At 36.0% G+C, this 23,893-nt stretch overlaps 1 protein-coding gene across 1 annotated transcript; it reads right to left on the bottom strand.

Annotated features, from left to right (window-relative positions):
* Window positions 1-886: 886 nt before the first annotated feature.
* On the bottom strand, window positions 887-22,345 carry lrrc9 (leucine rich repeat containing 9). Its single transcript, XM_067385342.1, has 31 exons — window positions 22,127-22,345; window positions 21,854-21,994; window positions 21,710-21,773; window positions 20,401-20,471; window positions 17,595-17,777; window positions 17,357-17,512; window positions 15,761-15,912; window positions 15,546-15,677; window positions 15,278-15,457; window positions 13,138-13,255; window positions 12,892-13,027; window positions 11,936-12,079; window positions 11,737-11,861; window positions 11,442-11,645; window positions 11,149-11,268; window positions 10,387-10,578; window positions 9,619-9,744; window positions 9,394-9,534; window positions 8,903-9,080; window positions 8,567-8,787; window positions 8,266-8,388; window positions 6,870-7,000; window positions 6,656-6,764; window positions 6,352-6,488; window positions 4,843-4,979; window positions 4,485-4,702; window positions 2,050-2,118; window positions 1,533-1,658; window positions 1,311-1,443; window positions 1,087-1,234; window positions 887-1,006 (listed from the first exon to the last, which is right to left on the bottom strand). Exons 1-31 carry the CDS (start codon window positions 22,277-22,279, stop codon window positions 958-960), a joined length of 4,317 nt encoding a protein of 1,438 aa, XP_067241443.1. The 5' UTR covers window positions 22,280-22,345; the 3' UTR covers window positions 887-957.
* Between the last annotated feature and the right edge of the window lie 1,548 nt (window positions 22,346-23,893).

The following is a 23,893-nucleotide window of genomic DNA, read 5'->3' as shown; positions in this document are numbered from 1 at the left end:
TTTTGCAACCAAAATATAACGTTCCCATAACATTGCAGTGGTCATCTTTCAATAACCTAAAAATAACTTATATAGAGCGTTTATTGTAATGTTGACGATAAGCCTCCATACATCCAATTTCCATATCGCTTATACCAAAGACTATAGAATAACACAAGACGTGTCACTCGTATTGTTTTGAATGGGAGAAAGTGTAACGCGCAATATGGCGGAATAAGTCCCGCCTTCTAAATAAGAGCCAATCGCCGACTGGTAAAGTCATCGCGTCTCTTCAGCGGCCGGTTTCTATAGAAACAGTCAGACGCGCGCCTCCGAAGAGACGCGCATTTAGGTCTGCGCATGCGCATTAGCTTGATCCAGCCTGAAAAATACTTTTTTTTTGTCATGATTCGAGCGTTTAGAAACTAAATTTATGAGCCGGTTGTTGTTAGATTTCATTGGTGAATTCAAATATGAAATTTAATGGTAAGGTTGGCGAACAGTTTTGGAGAATTTGATGCTCCCCATTCAAAGAGATTGCATGATGCCCAGGATGCCCGAGAGGCGTTTCAAAGATGGCCGCCGAGTGAAATGACTTGTCTTAAAGGGACTTGATTATACTGGGTTGCGGGTGAGCTGCTGGATGATTAGTGATGTTCAGCATTACCGACGCTGGAACATTAGAATATCTAACATTAGAATACAGAATATTTTTTTGAAAGAAAAATCAAATAAAAGAAAAAAAGTGAGATTGTTACATGGTCAAAGACTTCAAATAAAGGACACCACATAACAACTTGAATAGAAAACATATATTTAATGTCTTTGATATTGACATAATTCCAAATAAATAAACATATTGTGACTTTAAGTCCTATTTAAAATTCAAAGATTGAGGAAAATATGTGTGAGCCTTAATGAACAACAACACAAAGCTGAAATATATGACACACATAGTGTGTCTCTATGGCTCTGTTGTTACAGAGGAGGAGGAGGTGGTGGTCTGGGTCCACTGTGACACAGATACCTGTGTAGAATATCAAGATTATTATACCCTCTTATCCTTCAACATCACATAAAGATCTGCGTGTGTGTGTGTGTACAGACCTGGTCTCGGGATCAGCGTTAGAGAGAACCCTAAATCCGGTCTGCTGCAGTGCTGTCATGTAGTGGCCGGAAGACCCTCTGATCTGCCTGAAGTTAACATCACTCTGAGCTCCACGCAAGAGAGAGACAACTGCTCTCTGCTTCTTATCTGAAAACACACGGAAATGTGTACATGGTGTGCGTTTGTGTTTATTTGTGTCTATTTGTACTCTATGTATACGTACATCTGCTGGTATCGTGCGTGTCGTCCTGTTGATCAGGTATGTGTGTGTGTATTCCTGTACCTCTTAAAGGAGCCGGTCTGGTCACCAATGGTACCAAACCAGGTAGTGTCATTTCAGCACCTGAACTAGAACCCTACAAACATGCACAAAGTAATTGTCTCTATCTGCAGTATAAGTTGTATTTGATCCATTCAGTCAATCTATGTAGTAAGCATGAGCTACCTGTGCTTCATTGTTTAAAAGCTCTGCTCTGGTTCGTTCCTCCAGTGTGACCGTAATGCCATCCAGAACCTGCAGTGTAGACAGATGCAGTACCACTAGCGACCTGTGCAGTGATCGCCGTGCCACCTGTAAAACAAATATGCTGTGTGGTAGTGCAGAGTATGCCTAATTAAAGTTACCATGAAATCAAAATTGACCATTTTTTTTAATGAAATATTGATGTATTTTTAATAAATAATTTATCTGTGCACATCATTATTTATGATTTATATTTATATTTTTATTTTTTTATGGGCCCTCCCTCCTAATCTTTAATTACGAACAGGGAGGGAGGGACAGCAAACCACAACCATCCAACAATCCAATTAATTCTTGATGGACAAAAGTCCAGTTCTACATTTTTTCTTGATCAAGAAGCCCTTTTACTTGGGTATACAACACAATAGGGAAGAAAAGACTATCACAACTTTGTGTGTGTGTGTGTGTGTGTGTGTGTGTGTGTGTGTTTGAGACTCACTGGATTGCCCACTACAGACAGTTCTACGAGAGAAGGGAGCAGCTCTAGTTTCTCCAGCTCTGAAATATCCTGTAACACAAACAAAAGACACATTAGTTTCTAAAGATGATTTTGATATACATATACTGCATCTACTCATTTACAAATAAATAACATTAGCTATTATATGTTTTATATGCAATATTTACACTAGCATTCAAAAGTTTAGGGTCAGTAAGATTTTTTAAAGACATTAATACAAGCAAAAATTGATTAAAAGTGACAGTAAATACATTTATGATGTCACAAAAAACTTATTCAAAATGCTTTCTTTTGAAACTTCTATTTATCAAAAAACCCTGATATATAATATATAAATCCTGATATAAAATATATATATATAATAAGAAATGTTTCTTGAGCAGCAAATCAGCATTTGTCATTAGATTGGATCATGTGACACTGATGACTGGAGTAATGATGCTGAAAATTCAGCTTTGCCATCACAGGAATAAATTACACTTCAAAATATATTAAAATAAAGACATTTTTAAATTTTAATAATAATAATATTAATTCACAACACTACTGTATTTTTGTTCAAATAAGTGGTTTGGTGTACAAACAAGAATCTTTCAAAAAGATTATTAAAGATTATGATTAAAAATCATACCGACCCCAACCAATGTTTATATATAATACATTTTATCTACATATATATTTCAGCTGGACTTTAGAGAATGTCAAAATAACCTACAACAAGAAACTACCATGATATTCATTATATTTATATATACACTGTCAAAAGTAATACACTATATCTACTCCAACAGATTACAAGCTATATTATTAATTAAATTCAACAAATGGAATTGAGTTAGAATTAATCAAATTGATTCCTTAAATGTCAACCATTTAAAATGAGTAAAATTTCAACAAAAATAGAAGAAGACACCTGATAATAACAAGCAGAATCACTGAAGGAAAGAGAAACACAAGAATTAACAGAGGTTTAGATGTTGATGTTGATTTTATTAAAAATGTTTGGTCACCATTATGGTGATTAGTGCTTCATTTAGTTGGGTAGTTCGATTCTTTGCTTTTTATGTCAGTCTGTAGTTTTTGTAATTGTGTTTGCTATTTAATTCTAACTCAATTCTTATATGTTGAATTTAATTAATAATATTGCTCGTAATCTGTTGCCACAATTTTATTGAGTAGATCGAGCGTATTACTTTTTACAGTGTATTAAAAAAATGTGATATTTGTTCAATTATATATATTGGTCTATTTTGAAAAATATGTTTAAAAACATTTTGTCAGAAGCAATTAAAGCGCATACACTCATGTATTCAAGGTGTGGAATTATTTTTATTTTATTACTTTTTACTTGATGGTTACACCACTTTAGTCATTAAATCTAAATTTTAAAAAAGTATGAAAACAACATGACGTTTTTTAGATTTCAAAAGATTTCTCCCTTTCTGCATCCTTAATTGTCGCTTATTTGACTTTCACCCATGAATATTTGTCTATGAAAAGGATTAAAATGGAGTATACATCAGTGCTTTTTAATTTCAAATATTTTAACAGTTTTTGTCATGTTAATCATATGAAGAGGACAATAAACAATGAATTCAAAATTCAATATTTAGGAAATGGGCAGAACACAAGCAACACCAAATGAAAGATTTTTGTTAACATGCCATGTCAGAGATAAAGAAATGGGGAGGTGAATAAAAGATCAGTGAATCTCAAGAACACATACACAAACAAACATACACACACCTCTGACCTTCAATCAATATAAATACTGCTTAATTGTCCCCTTGGGCTGCGGTGCTGGTGCAGTAATAATGGCTGTCTGTAATTACTCTATATTCAGGGGCAGGCAAAAGGCAGAGCTCTCACAGGGCCTAACAGCACTAATACAAACACACTAAGTGACTGAATTACTGTAATTTAGTAATTACAGTAAAACTGCAGCCACACACATACAGATAGATGAGAATGGAGAGGTGAATAATAAAAGCAAGTCTCAAGCACTCAAACTTACACACACATTTTCAGTGGGGTTGAGAGTAACAGTGTTCCTAAGTTGCTTGGTAGATATAGGCTACTATCTATACGGCTACAGAAATAATGTGTGAACCTGATCTGGCACACTTAAATATATCCTGTTAATACAATGAATTACACCCATCATAAGATTAACTATATGAAAGAGATTCCTGTCTAACTAATGAATGCCAACCAAGCCACTTGTATTTATTTGATCTAGAAATATGCCATGCCATGTTTTTACAATGGTTAAATTATAAATGAAAGGGATAGTTTCCAGCTTTTTCCAGCATAAAACGAAACTATGGTGTGTTTCAAATATGAACTCACAGTTTTTGTCATTTGTGGAGCTTTATAATCATGGCTGTAACTTTGTGTAGATGTTTATTGTGTACCTGTATTTTGTTCATGTCTAAGAACAGCCTCCGGAGCCCTTTGAGAGGCTGCAGGTGGTTCAGTTCACGGATGCGATTCTCTGCCAGGTGCAAATCCAGCAGAACTCCCTGTCCACTGAAGGAGTTCTCACTCAAAGATTTAATTCGATTTCGATCCAGAACCAACTCACGTAACCTTCGTAAACCATCCAATCCATCCACCTGACTAATATCATTCCCTTAGAGAAAGAGAGAATATACGTATATCATAGTAAATTGAACTAAGTGACTCTGACTCTACAATCAATACACATACAGTATTTCAGTATAGATATGATTGCAGACAATGATGAATAGCTATACAGGAGAAGTATGCAACCTTGTAGGAACAGTGCTCTGAGGTTAGTCAGCCGGCTGATTTGTAGATTGATCAGGTTGGATATGCCATTATGACCCAAATGCAAAACCTCCAAACTGGACATCAGAGGCTCCAGATTATCACCAGTTAATCCCTCCCTACAAAAAAAGAGAAGGAAGAAAAGAGTGGGACATTTCAAAAGGAAGTGAGAAAAAGCAAATGTAGAAGTGTGTGTCGTCCAGAAAAGTACAGCACCTACACACTGCATTAAAGGGTTCGTTCACCCAAAATGTAAATTCTGTCATTAATTATTCACCCTCATGTCATTCCAAACCTGTAAGACTTTCGTTCATCTTTGGAACGCAAATTAAGATCTTTTTAATGAAATCTGTGAGCTTTCTGTTCCTCCATAGAAATCCTTACACAATTGAAAACTAATCCATATGTATTGAGTGGTTTAGTCAAAATTTTCGGAAAAGACACAATCGCTTTTTATGATGAACAGATGTGATTTAGGCTTTTACTCACATACAGTATAAACATTGATTAGCGAATATAAACAGAAACTCAACCGAACTTGAATGATCCACGAGAACAAACCTCTTCCAGAAGCTCAAACGTGCTGCGTAACACACGAGAATGAACCTCATTGGTTCTTGCATGTCAAGCAAACATGCTTGAGTTTCCGTTTACCACAACTGATGTGTGAGTTGATGAATGTTTACATGTGAATAAAAGCTTAAATTCAATCTGTTCATCATATAAAGCGATTGAGTCTCTTCAGAAAAATTTGATTAACCACTTAATACATGGATTAGTTTTAATATCTCTTTTTGTACTTTTTAAAACATCAAAGTTTCAATCACATAGGTTGTCTATGGAGGGACAGAAAGCTCTCAGATTTCATCAAAAATATCTTAATTTGTGTTCCGAAGATGAACGAAAGTCTAACAGGTTTGGAACGGCATGAGGGTGAGTAAATAATGACAGAAATTTTCATTTTCATTTTTGGGTGAACTATCCCTTTAATACCGCATGCAGTCAGAGGAGTCATGCCCATTCACGTGGCCCCTCAGATTTTTGAGCCAAATGGATTTTGAATGCAGCTTCCAAAAGATAAAAATTAATAATATTTTTTACATTTGATATGATCACATAAGTGGCACAGCATCAAGTGATAAATTCAAATCTGCTGCATACACACTGTGTATGTAATTATAAAGTTTATTTTCATGTCTTTTTGAAGAAATGGATGAATTTAGCTACACGTTTTAAATCTGACATTCCACTGGTGCCCACTCAAAAATACAAAGTGCATGACGTTTATAGTCTGTTAATAAATGTGACTGTCACTCCTAAAACTTTGCAGCATAAGAATATGCAAGTTATTCTCTGAGCTCATTAAGACATTCATTGCTGTTTGAGATTTTTTTTTTTTAGATGTAATTGTGACGCTCCCTAGTGGTTAGACAAGATACTACAGTATAAAACCCCAATGGATTATGATGGAGTGATGTTGTGTTTGTGTACCTGCTGGGCCTGCTGTTCAGCTGCCCATATCCACTGGAACTGACTTTATGATAGAGAATCTGCTTGTTGCTCATGTGACTCTGAACTTTTTGACGTGGCAGAATTGACTCAATGTGGTTATAGTTCAGAGACAACACCTGCAAAGGCCATATATACAAACATAAAAACATGCAGGGATATGTACATAGATGCACAGTTGCTGTTAGTATATAATGTTATTATACTGTTCCGATCATAGCAAGTAACAATAGACGAAGACAGACAAAAGTGTAGTAATTAATCTCTGTCCTAAACACATACATACCTTAATGTTGGGCAGGAATATCAGACCACTGAATGAGGTAAGGTTATTGTGTTCAAGATTAATACTGCGTAAATTAACGAACAAATCAGCAGGAACGAGATCCACCATCCTAAATCACAGAGAAAGAGAAAACATAAAGAGTGAACCAAAACATCCAGTTTTGTTATGTTGATGTATTTCTGACTATAGCACTATAGTGAGAGTTGAAGTGAACCTGACTGAGCTGGACTGCAGGTTGAGCTCTGACAGTTCCCTGTAGTTGGTATGGCCCAGCTTCTCGGCCACCATATCTGCATTGAGTCGCCCTTCAAACACGTCTTTAGCAGTTTCTGATTCACACGTTTCCTACACAGACAAACAGACACGTTTGTATTTGTAAAACTTATACTACTGCACAAAAGATTAGGGTCAATACATTTTTTGAAAGAAATTAATATTTTTATTCACCAAGGAAACATTAAATTGATCAAAAGTGACAGTAAAGACATTTATAGTTACAAAATATTTCTTTTTTAAATAAATGCTGTTCTTTTGAACTTTCTGTTCATCAAAGAATACTGAAAAAACAACAGTTCCTAAAACATTATTAACCAGCACAACTTTTTTAGCATTGATAATAATAAGAAATGTTTCTTCAACAAATGAGGATATTAAAATGATTTCTGAAAGATCATGTGACACTGGAGTAAAAATTCAGCTTTGCCATCACAGAAATAAATTACATTGTAAAATATACTGTATTTGTAATTGTAAAATTGTAATAATATTTCACAATGTTATTGTTTTATTGTATTTTTGATCAAATAAATGCAGCCTTGGTGTGCATAAGAGACTTCTTACTGTCATGATCACCGTCTGCTCCTGTCAGTTCCCGGACTACACTTCCCACAATCCTCTCTACCTATCACATGCACTCATCACACCAATCACCTGTTGCCACATCCACACTGATCACCTCACTCAGCTGCTGCTCATTATCAGGACTATAAAGGACTTCCACTCACACCACCTCACCGCGAAGTATTGTTAACTGTTGTTGCAATTTCTGAGCGTTTATTCCCTGTTTGCCTGTCTGTTCTCGACCTTGTCTGTTCCTGTTTTTGATCCGTTGCTGCCTGTCCTGATCCTTGCCTTGTATACTGTTCTGTGAGTGATATCTGCCTGCCTTTTGACCTACCGCCTGTACCCTGACTACGACCCTGCCTGTCCTTTGCTGCTCCTGTTTGTTCCTGATTGACCCTGCCTGTACGACCATTCTCATTCTTAATAAAACGCTGCACTTGGATCTCCTGCCTGAGCCTCCCATTCACAACACTTACATACCCTAATCTTCTTAACAGTGGTATACATAAATATGAAGAAATAGAAAGGAATAGGTCACCCAAAAATGTCATTCCTCGTAACGATCCCTGTCCCTTTCATTGTATGGAAAAGAGCAGCTCAGACATTCTGCAAAATGTCTTATTTTGTGTTCCACAGAAGTAAGAAAATCGTGAGTTCACGAAGATGAGACAGTGTAAGTAAATGATGACAGGGTGAATTGTTTATTTAAAGCATTTTAAAGAGTACATTCTTATGAAGACAAACACTATACATGTTTACATATTTACCACGGCTGCTCCATCCAGTGCTTTGAGTGATGGCAGATGGAAAACCATGTATATCCTGTAGTTCTCCAGTTTGTTCACTAAGGGATTCCCGTACAGATCCAGAATAATTAAACTAGACAGTGCCTGAGAGAAACAGACATTACATCACCACCACACTCTCACTCTATTCACTTCAACATTCCCCCACCTACAGCAAATTACACTGTTGATGGGTTCTCGTCACCAGGTGCTTTGAATGGATGTTTTTGAAAAAAATCATTAATTGCACAAAATGATATTCAGAGCTTTAAAATCTCCTGACCTTTAAGTGGTATATGTCTCGGGTGGTGCTGATGTCATTGTTACCGACATACAGCTCAAATAAGGACCGTGACCTCTGGAGTCCATGCAGGGAAGAGATGATGTTGTTCTCGACAGACAGGAAGTGAAGGTTAGGTAGCCGGTCTAACACATCCCCGTCTAAACACTGTAGGTGGTTGCTGTTAATGCTCAGACGAGTCAGACGATGCATCGCACACAAACCTGCCATACACCAAACAAACAAGAGGGGGAAAAAAAGAGTGTGATGGACTAATTAAGGTTATATAACACAGCTAACAAAACTAATACAGTAAAAGAAACCAAGAGAGAGCAGTACCTTCAAGTCTACTGATACTGTTGTTGTTCAGGGAAAGTTCCTCCAGTAGCAGGCAGTGTTCCAGACCCTCAATTCGGGTTAATTCATTGTTGTCAAAAGAAGCCCAGCGGAGATTCACCAGCCGATCTAGATTACTGAGCCGGGTCAACCGCTGACCATCAAGATTCAGCGCTGTGATCTGATCCCAAATGGCAAAGTATATTATTTAAAGGCATGGCTCACCCAAAAAACCTCATGTCATTTTGAACCCGTATGCCTTTCTTTCTTCTGCTGAACAAAAAAGAAGATTGCAGAATGTTTCCACATAATGAAAATAAATGGAAAGTGGGGCTATTTAGCACCAAAAAGAAAAAAAAAGTAGTGCATAGAACAGTTATACAGGTTAGGAATGACATGAAGATGAGTAAACAATGACTGAACTTTCAGTTTTGCTTGAATTAACCCTTTCAAATGTGTGAGCGGATGAGAGAATGTGAGTTTATATGTCATACTTTGGTGGTCCAGCCTGACTCAAGCTCTTGCGAGTGTTTCCATGGAGACGGGCTGATCTGTGTAAGCAGGTGTGCTGTAGAGAGCAAACTCAGACTGCGGGGACGTTCGCTGTCAGTCCGAGAGTGGGTCATCAGAGATGCCTGCACACACACACACACACACACGTTACAGGACAAATGTGGACACAAATTTAACATTAAATATAATGTCCAGAATATACATACTTGGTTTATTCTAGATCGGGCAACCACTTGAATAGCAGCAGCCGCTTCTTCCTCCATCACTAAAACATCATCTAAATGAGTGAGGGTCTTTAGCCGGCCGAGAACCACCATACGCACACACTCATTCTGCAACACACAGGTGAAATGCATTTATATTCGCATTTAAACATAAACATAAATTAAATACTCATACCATGTCAGGAAGACAAACTTGGTTGGTGATTACAATAGTAAATTGTGAATATTTCACTATTTTAATTTTTTTAATGTTTTTGAAAGATGTCTTTTACGCTCACCAAGACCGCAGTACAAACAGTAATACTGTGAAATATGGTTACAATTTAAAATAACTAGTCTATTTTAATATATTTTAACATATTTATATAGTGTCACATGATCCTTCAGAAATCTAATTTACTAATTTGGTGCTCCAGAAACATTTTTTATTATAATAAGTGTTTAAAACAGTTGTGCTGCTTAATAATTTTGTGGAAACTGTGATCACTTTTTTTCAGGATTCTTTGATGAATAGAAAGCTTAAAGGAACAGCAGTTAACAGCCTCTGAAATATAAATCTTTTACAACATTATATTATATCTTTACTGTCACTTTAGATTAGTTTAATGCATCCTTGCTGAATAAAACTATTCATTTTGTTTAAAAAAAAATGTTATTGTATGTTTTGCCTTGGTCATTCTTCATTTGATCTTGATGCTTCATGATTTCTACTGTCTAATATGAAGATCAATCAAATTAAGTGACTTGTACCCTGTGCCAAGGATTGTGCCGTGTGTCTAGTCGAAGCAGGGCCGGGGCGTGTTTACGTAAAACATTCATGTCATCCCTGACTTGGGTCAACTGATTCCAGCGAAGATCCAGTTCTATAAGCCGACCAAGTCCACGCAGACCATCCAAAGAAGAAATATGGTTAAAACTAACATCCAGATACTCCAGATTTGGCTAAAGGATTGAGAGAAAGATGGAGGGACAATGAAAGTCAAAACTCTCTATGCTTCATATTCTTGGACTTAATATTATTTATTTAATTGGTTATATCATGAAAAGCATTTTTTTTGTATGCCAGGTGGTTAAAAAAGGTGTGGTCACATTGTTTGGCAAATTTTGAGGGGAGAAATTCAGTAACTTCAATAGGAATCCAATCTATCAGGAATTTCACATGAGGGCGGAAGATTTTCCTTCAAATTCAGTTGGTCATGCAAATTTGCAGTGTTGACCAGCAGAAAGATGCTTGGTTTGAAAGTGACTTCTGTGTGAGCTGAGATTCATACATTGCTACACAATGAATTTGTCTGCACATATCGCTGACATTTCACTAATGTGACCACCTTTAGTGATATGAATGCCTTTGAAAAGTAATTTCAGAGGAAAACATGGAATGCTTTAGAGGCGAATGAAGACCAAGAATGTGTATTCACCCAGTAAACAGAGTTTTTGACTTTTGCCTTTAAAAGGTTAGTGATAATGTCATGTTTAGAAAAAGGTTATGAATGAACAGTATGATCTTATCACCATGTGTGAAATATCATCCAGATGAGTGAACTCATTGAAGCTAAGGGTCAGATGCTTCAGAGCTGTGAGTCGAGAAATCTCAGGCAGTTTATTCAGACTGTTGCCATGAAGATTCAGCACCTGTATGTGAGGAAATGAGTCAATTACTATACTGTCAGGATCCACCACTGCTCATTGAATAAAGTCTTACTATTCAGCCGAAACAAACAAAATAATTGATTCAAGATTCACTAACTGACCAACTTGCAACAAATACATGGGTTTAGGTGTGTGTTAGGTATTGTAAGTCTCACTGTGATCTGACTGAGGACATTTGCTCTGGCCACCGTCAGTATGGATTTCTCATCTAGGCTGAGCATTTTAGCGTGGGAATTGAGGATGGGTTCCAAATTTAATGCCTCCTCATCCAGGTCCAGCTCAACACGTGACACAGATGGAGCATCAGATGGGGATGTATGAGAACTGGACAGGGAGTCTAGAAAGGGCTGGGTTGTGTCCTAGAGAAAGATGTCATTAGATAAAGATGGTGTGATTACTGAATAATGCATTCTGAAGGACATAATAGTGGATGTTATGTAACACATATACCTGTGATACGTATTCAAAGTCCACAAGGTACTCTGGCATTACCATTTCATGGTCAAAAATGTACCACAGTTTCTGCTGCTGTCTACAGTCGCAGCTGTCTGGCAGGCTGGAGGGACACAGCACATCTGATGAACAAAAACACACACATTAAAGACACCGAAGACACTTTTCTATGATGAGTACACACATTCTAACTCACCTGTTTGTGCAGTTTGATTTTGCGGTTTAGAGCTGGTACTGAGATAGACAGAGTTTGCTTTGGGGTAATGATGACAATCTATTGGGCGACCCTCCTTCACTGCAGCACTGCGGCCCAGGAACACTTTAGAAATGATCAACTGTCCTACAAACATACACACATGCATGAAAGCAAACACATTCAAATATCAGTGACATTATTGAGTTATTCATCATTGATGTACACTACACCAAGCAACCGTTCCAAAGTTTGGTGTCAGTAAGATAATTTTTTTTTCAGAAAGAATGCATTAAACGGATCAGTTTATAAAGATATCTATTTCAATCACATGCTGTTCTTTTGAGCTTTCTATTCATCAAAGAATAAAAGAATCAAGTATCATGGTTTCCACAAAAATATTAAGCAGCACAATCGTTTTCAACACTAATAATAATAAGAAATGTTTCATGAGCACCAAATTAGCATATTAGAATGATTTCTGAAGAATCATGTGACACTGAAGACTGGAGTAATGATGCTGAAAATTCATCTTTGTCGTCACAGGAATTAATTACATTTTAAAATATATTAAAATAGAAAACAGTTATTTTAAATTGAAATTATATTTCACAATATTACTGTATTTACTGTATTTTTGATCAAATAAATGCAGACTTAAAGAGCATAAGAGACTTCTTTAGTAAACATTAAAAAATCTTACCAATCACAAATTTTTTACAGTGTATATAATTTTCTATTGAATTATAAATTGTATAATTTCTGTGACACTAGTTTTTTCATTGGGCTGACTGGATGATGTTTTGGGGCAAGAGCTACCTGCTTGGCCAAATAAGGGATTATGGTCATTAGGCTATTATTGTATTTTTGTATTGTTTGGTGTCACTAGTAGTGCAGAAATGACATTAAATTGAATTAATTAAAATAATTAAATATAAAGGCTCTGAGTGAATCCAGACCATGTCTGAAGGGAAGAGGGTCTGCAGGGCTACTTCCCGATGTTGAGCAGCTCTTCTTCTGCATGAATGTCATTCGCAGTCGATCAGACGCACTCACACTGTTAGAGAGGGGGACGGCTCTCTCTCTGCCTAATGCCTGAAGGCAAGACACACACATCCATATTCAAGGTGATGGGTGCATTTAAAAACAATACAAACAACAGAAACTCATAACCACTCCTCACTGAGCTTTAATGGGTTTTGTACCTTATATGCATCAGCAGTTTTAAAACCATTTTCTGGGATTTGTAGTATCTCATCACTTTCACAAGAATGTTCTGGATCGGGCACGTAGAACAGATACTCCATGCAACATTTATAGTTCCTGTCACACACACATACACAAATGATAACTCTGCAGATACATATAATCTCTTCCACAGACATTGTGCTGAAGGAATCATTTCTCTTGAGATTAAAAATCGATATGAGCTATGAATATGGATTAATAGGATTATATGGATATGGATCATTTTTTTTGATTTATGAATTTAAAATTAAAAATATATTTTGAATCAGCCATTTTGTTTAATGAAGAAAGATTTTGGAGGGTTTCTAGTCTTAAATGGCATGTACTGAACCTGAGACAATGCTCACACTGTTTAAGTGTGTTTGAGGACAACTGAAGACATCCTAATGTATGTATAGGCTAGGGGTGTAACGGTACATGTATTCATCCCGAACTGTACGGTACAGACGTCATGGTTCGGTAATGAAGAATATTGGTCAGTCACAGGTGATCCACACTCCAATCCAGAAGGGGGCACACGCAGTAATGCATTGTAGTCTAACCACTTGTTTTAACCAGCAACAACCACCAATAATTGCAGTAAGTTCTGTGTTTTTGTCACTTTGTCACTGAAATTCGATTTTATCATGAAATTCAAACAATAAATGCCGTTTTGATGCTTTTTGACATGGCGTAACATATGCTGTATAGGCGCCTCAGTTCAAACGGCAGCGCAGAGCGCAAGTGAATCCTCTTCACAACTAGTTACAGAATTAATATGAATGAACATCTGAAGGTATGTTGAAAGATACAGTACAACTTGCTTAAATTTCAATAAAACAGCTTGTAAACAATGTCACATAGTATTATTACATTTACCACAGAAATGTTATTCAGTGTCCACAGCTTGTTAGTTCGCAAGAGAAATTAACTCTTTTGCTAAATATATGCACTATATTAGGCTATATTTTAAATATATTTTACTTAACCTGTTCGCGATGTCTAAATTATTTAATGTTTAAATAAATCCATCATGAAACAAGTTATGACAGCCACTGTTTAAATGATTATATTTCAACAACGAATTGGAGAAACATATTTTTATAATTAGATGTATATAAAACTGCTTTGTATGTGCACTTTACATGTTTACAGTTTTTTTAATTATTAATTTTTGAGTGTTAATGATTATATGTAAAAATAAATAGCAACTGAATTTAATAATTTAGGCACTCTTGTTAATTGTAACCTTTAATATAGCAGTAATGTTCAAGTAAGGACTCCCTATAAAGTTTACATCATTAGCAGAGATGTATATTTTTTTTATCTTTAAGACAATTTATTATAATTGAATGTATTTAAAGACAGAGACACAGTTTGTTCAGTAAACCACTTTTTAATTTTTTTTTTTTTTTTTTTTTTTTTTTCACCCTGCTGTCCCAAAACCTGTACCAAACCATGACTTCAAACCCGAGGTACGTACTGAACCTTCACTTTTGTGTACATTTACACCCCTAATATATATATATATATATATATATATATATATATATATATATATATTTCATTATGCATGAGAACTGGGGCTGGGGAATGTGCTTAACTGTGATAAGAACTAAGTGATTTTGAAAAAATGTGACAACACAAAAAATCTTAATGGTCTGAAAAATGATTTAGGTTAATATGTGACCTACACATTCTTGATGGATTTTGTGACATCTCTACTCGTTTAATTGGTGCATACTGAACTCAAAAATAGCATAAGACAAAGTTGCAAGTTTTAATCTGATTTAGCTGTCTGATATGAAACCTCTGGGAGTTTATCGATTATCATTCTGTCTGGAAACAAATTCCTCTTTAGAATAATCTGTATTTATCTGTAATAATCTGTATTTATAATCTGTGTGGTCTGTTTTCCTGGTATCAATTTCAGATTTATCTGCCCATAAAAAATTAGTAAAAAAGACAAGAAATTGACCATATATTTTGCATGTAAGTCAGACTGCCTCTTTTGATCAATTAATTGTTTTTGGCCAAAATAAGTTGCAAAGTAGACAAGGCTTTATGTCGCTATAGTAAATAGTCAGGCTCTGCGAGACTAGCATCTGACTGACTCACTGTGAGAAGGGTGAAGACTCCTGTCTGCAGATCAGAGAGTGCACTTTGTCCTGGAAGCGTTGGCGCAGGGCTCGGTTATGAATGCGGATGATTCGATTGATCTTAATGCCAGTGATGTGCTGAGGTTTATAATCCCACACACAGAAACGAGATAGCAAAAGATCATAACAGGACGTGAACCTGAGAGAGGAAGCAGATAACAGTACAGATCAGTAATCCTGCATGTTGTGTATTTGTACAACAAATCTTGTGTACATATATGGGGTACCACGGTTCACTGGTGTTTCCCTCCTCAAAGCGAATGTTCCCCACGGTTTCCAGCTCCAGCAGCAGGAAGTGCACCATCATCTCCTTTCTATCTGAGGCCAAAGCTACATTATGCTGGTGACATGACACTACCCTGAGAAAAAAACAAAACACAGACATGCAAAACCTAACAATAATCATGCACACGGGTTTACTTATAGAATGATACACACTCACTCCTCCAAACGCCGTTCCCAGAATTTCAGTCGGCATTTAAGGGCATCCAGTTTGTGCTGCAGTCTCTGCTCATGATGAAGGTCAGAGGTCAAGTCTTCAGGTTCTCCTGACTTCTTCCCAGCACCCTGAACATGGGACAGCTCACACTCCAGCTGCTCACAGAGGGCAATTGTGATTTACTGCAAATACTCAGCTATAGTTTGGGGACAAATTTGTGCCCAGAAGTTGAATATGGATTTGAGGATGCCCTTACGAAAGGAAAATATTGTGATATATTGTAATATATTATTTTCCCTTTTTATTTTCAAATATATTATATATTTGAATACATTGAATAATATATTGATGATACATATATTATACACTAAATTATATATTCATGTAATATATTGCAATATATTGCAAAATATACAAATGATTGCCGCTTTCAATATATTACAATATATTGAACATGAATATATAATATATGTGTTTATATATCCCAAAATATATGCAATATTATATTTACCATAATGTATTTAGAATTATATGGGAAAATATTTTGGTAATATATGTATAGTGCCTTTTTTGGTTTTGATTGCAATATATTTTTTTATATGTATCATTATATATACATATATGGTCTATGCATATATTGCAATATATTGAATAATACATAAGGAATTGCTTTTCATATATTGAAAAATATGTGATAATATATTTACTAATATATCATAATGTATGTAATTTTATATTCAGTAACATACTTCATAATATATAGATTTATATGTGATCAGATATGGTACTGCATGCATAATATATTGCAGATAGATTTACTCATGCAGTATAAACACATATATGTTAAAATATATTATGTAACACATTTATTATATTTTATAATAATTTACATTTTAAATGTTTTATATTTTCAAGTTAATTAACAAAAGCACACCTGCATGCCATGTACTAACATTTCTACCAAAGAGACTATCACTGTGCTATAGCGTTACTTTTTAAATAAAGTTATTATAGTGTTAATGGTGATCAGCCAATCATAAACCTAACCACAGACTCTACTCTTCAGCACAATGGTAACCCCAAAAACTCACACATACCAGAAAACCTTTTAAATTCCAAAATAATACAACTTTAAACACTAACAGATCTCCTCCTATATCAATATTGAGCAAAATAGCACTTAATTTGAACATTTACTTTCCTTTAACAGTCAGAAGCAAAGCATGCTGGGAACTAGAAGTCTGTTGTAACCACTGATTGTTACTCATTCCATGAATGTGTGGATATATATGTGTGTACAATACATTCACATTTATAAACATGTGTGTGCAATATATATACACAATAAAGGATAAAACTTGATGAATGTAATGCTATTTTTGTCTTCATTTATACATATTTTATATGTATCAATATATAGCCATACATGGTCAATACATATATTGCAGTATATTGAAAAATATAAGCACTAGTTTCCCATATATGGAAATGTATTATGTAATATTTTTATATTTTTCAGTATATTTCCATATATTTTTGTTACGTAAGGGTGTCTTAATTTGGGGGAAAAAAGCCCATCTGCATACTGTACATACTCACATTTCTGAGCATGCGTGCTAGCACTCGTATTCTCTCCTCTGGTAGTTGTATCTGGTCTCTCCTCTGCTGCCTGAGCTTGGCTTTAAGTTCATCAAACTGTCTTTGTGCACAACGTACCCGCATGGTGTAATACATAACTTTCTTCATGACTGTAGACTGAAGCACAATCACACGTTCCCATAATTCTCATCTCTTTGGTTAACCTGAAACCAGATGCATAAAATATACATTCTCTCACCTCAGCAAAATCTTTGAGATGTTTGCTGGAAATGTCATATGTGTCCAGGCACTGCAGGTGTGGCATGTGATATATGACATGTATGTAGTAATTATAGAGCAGACACAGTGGGTTTGGAACAGACTGAGGGTCCTTCAAACTCAGGTGCCTCAGTCGTTGCAGCCGAGTCAGATGGGTCAGTTCCTATAAGGAAAACAAGAATTGTACAAATTTCACATACTATAAGTTTTGCTTTCAGGGATCAGGAATATTCATGAATATAAATTATGTTTGAAAATTAACAAACAAACAAAAAAAAACTATTTCTACAATAAGTGAGTAAACCATATATTTCTACTGATGTTTATTTGTCAAGCAACACTATTATTACTAATACTTATGGTATATTTGTTTACACTCCGGGCATGAATCATGATGGTGAACGTGATTTCACTAAGAACAACAGCTTTGTTGATCCTGGAACAACATTCCAATCAACCAATCAGATTTGAGGGACAAGCTTGCAGTTTATGTCAAGTTTAGGCTAACAACCAGGGATAGGTGCTTCTACATCAACGTTATTTACCTATCTTTTCCCTTAGATTTTAGAGATATGTTATGGGTAGGGTTAGGTTAAGGGCTAGGGATAGGGTTTCGTAATTTTTCGTAAAGGAATATTGTTCCAGGAGCAACAAAATATGTTGATCCAGGAACATGTCTTGACAAAATCCCAGTGAACATAGACTTATATTGAAGGAGGGACCTGAGCTGTATTTAGGGACCTTTATAGAGTCTTGGCTTTTTTGACCTGGGCCAGTAAGAAACCACCTAGCAAACACCTGACCATCCTAGCAACCCATATAGCAATGTACTAAATATCTGGCAACCACTGGCAACCACTCAAAACACTGTAGCATCAAGCTGGCATCTCTTGCAAGAATGTATAAATCCTGTTTGTTATTGTTATTTTGCTATTAATATTTATGAAATAGGAAACTTTTTCTACACGTTGGACATTAAATGGAAGTGTATTAGTTTCCCATTAGAGAAAAGAGCCTCAAATTATAGCCTGTTAACCTGAACAATGAGCCCACAGACAAACAGCAAAAAAAGCACCATACAAACACCTGTCAGCTTGTGTCATAGTTCTGTGTGTGTTAGACAGAAAGAGCTGTGAAGAGCCATCTGACAAACAGAGGAGCTTTCAATCACCCGACTCACACAAAATAATAATAAAGGCTCCCATTTAGAGATGCACACCCCATTCAGACCCCACACCACTTGAAAATGAAAATATTTATGTGTTATTGAAAAAAAAAAAAAATCGTCCTTTTCCTCTCGTAAAGGAGAGACAGGTGAAAACTGCGTGGGCAGAGATGTCGCATTACGATAATGATGCGAACCGAAAAGGTAAAGTTTGAATCTTGCCATTCCTGAAATGATCAGGTCTCTCTGGGGTAGTTGAGAAAGTAGGGAGTATGCACAGAAATAACAGTAATCAGATCTATAGTCAGCAGGAGAGGGAGGATGCAATAATGACCTGTTGATATAGGCCTGCAGTAATAACGATGTGAAGGCCAGAAGGAAATTATTACTCTGTAATCTTGGACACAAACAAACAAAATGCGCCCAACACAAAGGGCAATCAACAATCTGATAATAGAAAACTCATGAAAATTAGATTTTTACAGAAAATGTGAGTGGTACTTGGCCATGGAAAACTCACTGCCACAATGTTAGGGTGTAGGGATGAGATTTTTGGCCTGTTTTATTGTACACCATAGAAATAGTTGGATTTTTGGAAAGGTAACCATACACAGCAAAACCCAAGTTTATTATTAATCATAGAACCCTAAACTACACTTTCTGAGTTGTGTGTGTTTAACATCAAAGAAGACAATGTGACCATCTGTTACTTTTAACTGTAGGAGAAAACTAGTTCAGTTTAAGCTTTTTTTTGCACTATTTTCATCTTCTGGGTTTAAATTCGTCTTTGTGCCAATGTCACAGGATGTAACGTTTTCTTGTACCATAGTACATCTATCACTCATTGGTGTCTCAGAATTATTCATGAGACTGCATGTCCTTATCCTATGAGAAGATGCCACACTTAATTATTAACAACAGCACGTGTCGATTTCCGATATGACAGGTGCTTCAAACTGTGAGACTGCATACAGTGAGAGATGCATTTATGAATCAAAAATTATTTGAAATGAATTTGTGGGAAACTTTGATGATTTTATCTCAATGAGAGCGAAATAAAATTATCTAAATTGAAACTGTTGTTGTGTTGTTAGTCTCTTCCCCTCCACTCCACAGCTCACCATGCCCACTTTTGTAGCATTTTTTTTAAAAACTGTGGTGAGAACTAACTGGTGCTGAAACTGGATTTCATGACCCTTTATTGTGTGGTCAAATTAATGAAATTTCATCAACAAAAAAAAAGGTCTATTGTCTTTTTGTCAATGGCAATGGCATAGTGATGTATAAAGCGCAGCTCACACATGTATATCACTTTCAAACCAAGCAGCTTTCTGTTGGTCAGCATGGCGAATCTTCGTGGGGAATCTGAACATGAGTGAAATCTAGAAGGGGAACTTTTTTTGCCCTCACAAGAAACTCTCGATCTTATTCGTATTGAAATGAATACGAAATTTCGTATTCATTTCATTAAGAAATTAAAATTAACATTAAGATTAAGAATTAAAAATGTAAGTATGAGCAATAATAGTAGGGTTGCATGAGTAGCATAGGTTAGCAAATACTATTGATTTTGATATAGTTCATTAAAATGGCAGGTTGAATAATGTTATATTTCTCATACCTTGAAGGAACTGATTTTATTCCCTGAGAGGTTTAGATTTTGGAGATTGATGTTGGGATCCAGGCTATGACCTCAGAAATAAACATGTTAAATTTTAGAGTATTCAGCAACAGATTTTGAATATCTATGTGCATTCTACAATTATAGTACTAATTAAATCCTAAAATTGCCAAAATTGCCAAAATTCCAGAAAATTTGTACAATTTCTTAATTCCCTTTATTTAACCAACAAAAGAAAAAAATCCAATGTTTTCACTGGCCAAATGAATAGTATGTTGTAAATATAAACAAATTTTGAATTTGTATTGCTGCAATACACTCCACAAAAGTTGGGACAGAGGCAAAATAAAAGTAAAAAGATTATACAATATCCAAGTTAAACTGTGAATTGGCAATAGTTGAGGGTTGTGATTGGGTTTAAAAGGAGCATCCACCAAAAGCTCAGTCTTTGCCAGCAAAGATGTGTCATGGCTAACGACTTTGTGCCAAATTTCATGAGAGAATTGACAAACAATTAAAAAATTAAATTTCTTAATGCAAGATTGCAAAGTATTTAGGGTATTTCACCATCTACCATACATAATATTGTGAAAAGATTCAGAGAAACCAGAGAAATCCCAGGCAAGGCAGTAAACCTCTGTTGAATGTGCATGACCTTCAACCCCTCAAAAATGATTTCCCAATGCCAAAGACGAAAGGGACCATCCAGACTTTCAAAAGCAAACATCTGTCATGGGTGACTTGCATATGTGTAAAGGTACCATTGACATGGAGGCGTATACTGGGATTATACAGGGATTATGCCATCAAGATGACATCCTTCCTGGGAAGCAAGACAATTCTTATTCTGCATGTGCTACAACAGAGTGGTTTGGTAGACACTCTAGACCATAGAAGGCCCATGGCCCATCATGAAAAGGAGAATCAGACAGCGATGACCACGGACTGTTGAGCAGCTGTATTGTATCAGGCGAGATTGCGCAAAAATTCAATTGCAAAACCTCAACAATTACTGTCCTCAATTCCCAAACATTTAAAAAGTGTAATTAAAAGGAAAGGTGATGTGACACAGTGGTAAACACATGTCCCAACTTTTTTGGAGTGTGTTGCAGCCATCAAATTCAAAATATGTTTATATTTACAAAATACAATTCATTTGTCCAGTGAAAACATTTAAATTAATTTCTTTGTACTTTTGTCAGTAAAATAAAAAGGTTAAAGAGAATGAACAAACCACAGATTCTTAATTTTATTGCATTTTACAAAATATCCCAACTTTTCTGTAATTGGGGTTGTACAGTGGACCTACCAAGAGTCTCAATAGCATTATCAGCAAGATTCAACTCCTCAAGGTTTACAAGTGAATTCAGTCCCTGTAATACAGTGGGGAAAAACACAAATATTACACTTTGAAATTCTATTTACAGTATGTCCAGACATAAACATAGGCTACCTGTATGTCAGAGATTTGGTTCTTATTAAGCCACAGAACGCGAAGGTCGACCAACATCTCTATATTTGAGATCTGCTGGATGTTGTTGTCATACAGAAATAACTTCTGCAGATGCACACAGTTATGTAGGCCTGAGATTTCCTACAACACACACAAACAATAACAAATAGGTTAAAATAAGCTAGATTTATATAAAATAAACTATATAAACTAGATAAATAAAACATTTCCAGAAATATTATTACAATATGCCAAATCTTTTCATTAACTTACATTAAGCTTGCACTCCACTACCCATAATTCTCTGAGGAGTGGACAATACTCCAGGCCCTGGATTGAGCTGATGCTTTGGCCTACAATAGTGAGTCTGGACAGTCTGGGGAAGAGAGAAAATCCCACCATGCATGGAAACCCAGAGAAAAACATCTCCAGAACTGTTTCACCACTCCCCTCCTGACACACCTTCTCATAGCAGAGTCCATTAGACACACACTGAGGGAATGAACAGAGCACAAACCCGAGAAACCTCAGCAGTGACCAGCACATCTGGCTTAGATTAGAAAACAAAACCTTGAGAGCAAATTGCACATGATGTTCCTATAGTTGAAGAAGTTAATGTTCATTAATCAAACTTTAGACAACCTACACAACTCAAGTAAATGAAGCATCACACAAAAACTCACCAGCTCTTTTATAATTTCTTCATCTGCAGTTAGACCCAGCTTTTCATTCTGTGTCATGATCTCCTTGAAAACAGTATTTTTCATTCAACAAATGTAAACTATTAAAAATGTAGTCACTAATTCTTTACTGAACATTACCAAAATTGTACTGTATTTACAAACCCGATTCCAAAAAGTTGGGACACTGTACAAATTGTGAATAAAAACAGAATGCAATGATGTGGAAGTTTCAAATTTCAATATTTTATTCAGAATACAACATAGATGACATATCAAATGTTTAAACTGAGAAAATGTATCATTTTAAGGGAAAAATAATATTTTTTTCATGGCATCAACACATCTCAAAAAAGTTGGGACAAGGCCATGTTTACCACTGTGTGGCATCCCCTCTTCTTTTTATACAGTCTGCAAATGTCTGGGGACTGAGGAGACAAGTTGCTCAAGTTTAGGAATAGGAATGTTGTCCCATTCTTGTCTAATACAGGCTTCTAGTTGCTCAAATGTCTTAGGTCTTTTTTGTCGCATCTTCCTCTTTATTATGCGCCAAATGTTTTCTATGGGTGAAAGATCTGGACTGCAGGCTGGCCATTTCAGTACCTGGATCCTTCTTCTACACAGCCATGATGTTGTAATTGATGCAGTATGTGGTCTGGCATTGTCATGTTGTTAAATGCAAGGTCTTCCCTGAAAGAGATGACATCTGGATGGGAGCATATGTTGTTCTAGAACTTGGATATACCTTTCAGCATTGATGGTGCCTTTCCAGAGGTGTAAGCTGCCCATGCCACACGCACTCATGCAACCGCATACCATCAGAGATGCAGGCTTCTGAACTGAGCGCTGATAACAACTTGGGTTGACCTTGTCCTCTTTAGTCCGGATGACATGGCATCCCAGTTTTCCAAAAATAACTTCAAATTTTGATTCGTCTAAAACACAGAACAGTTTTCCACTTTGCCACAGTCCATTTTAAATGATCCTTGGCCCAGAGAAAACGCCTGCGCTTCTGGATCCTGTTTAGATATGGCTTCTTTTTCGACCTATAGAGTTTTAGCCGGCAACAGCGAATGGCACGGTGGATTGTGTTCACTGACAATGTTTTCTGGAAGTATTCCTGAGCCCATGTTGTGATTTCCATTACAGTAGCATTCCTGTATGTGATGCAGTGCCGTCTAAGGGCCCGAAGATCACGGGCATCCAGTATGGTTTTCCGGCCTTGACCCTTACGCACAGAGATTGTTCCAGATTCTCTGAATCTTTGGATGATATTATGCACTGTAGATGATGATAACTTCAAACTCTTTGCAATTTTTCTCTAAGAAACTCTGATATTGCTCCACTATTTTTCGCAGCA

The sequence above is a fragment of the Chanodichthys erythropterus genome, chromosome 5 (assembly GCF_024489055.1).
Source record: "Chanodichthys erythropterus isolate Z2021 chromosome 5, ASM2448905v1, whole genome shotgun sequence".
Lineage (NCBI taxonomy): Eukaryota > Metazoa > Chordata > Actinopteri > Cypriniformes > Xenocyprididae > Chanodichthys > Chanodichthys erythropterus.
Note: the sequence above shows the minus strand (reverse complement) of the source record. Positions and strands in the feature narration are given on the sequence as shown.

Excerpts from the sequence above, each read along its gene's own strand:
- lrrc9 (XM_067385342.1), bottom strand. The coding sequence starts at position 22,279 with ATGTTTTTCTCTGGGTTTCCATGCATGGTGGGATTTTCTCTCTTCCCC. Across the intron at positions 11,646-11,736 it reads ACTTTGAATACGTATCACAG|GACACAACCCAGCCCTTTCT; the intron begins GTATATGTGTTA and ends ATCTTTCTCTAG. Across the intron at positions 1,444-1,532 it reads TTTTAAACAATGAAGCACAG|GGTTCTAGTTCAGGTGCTGA; the intron begins GTAGCTCATGCT and ends GCATGTTTGTAG.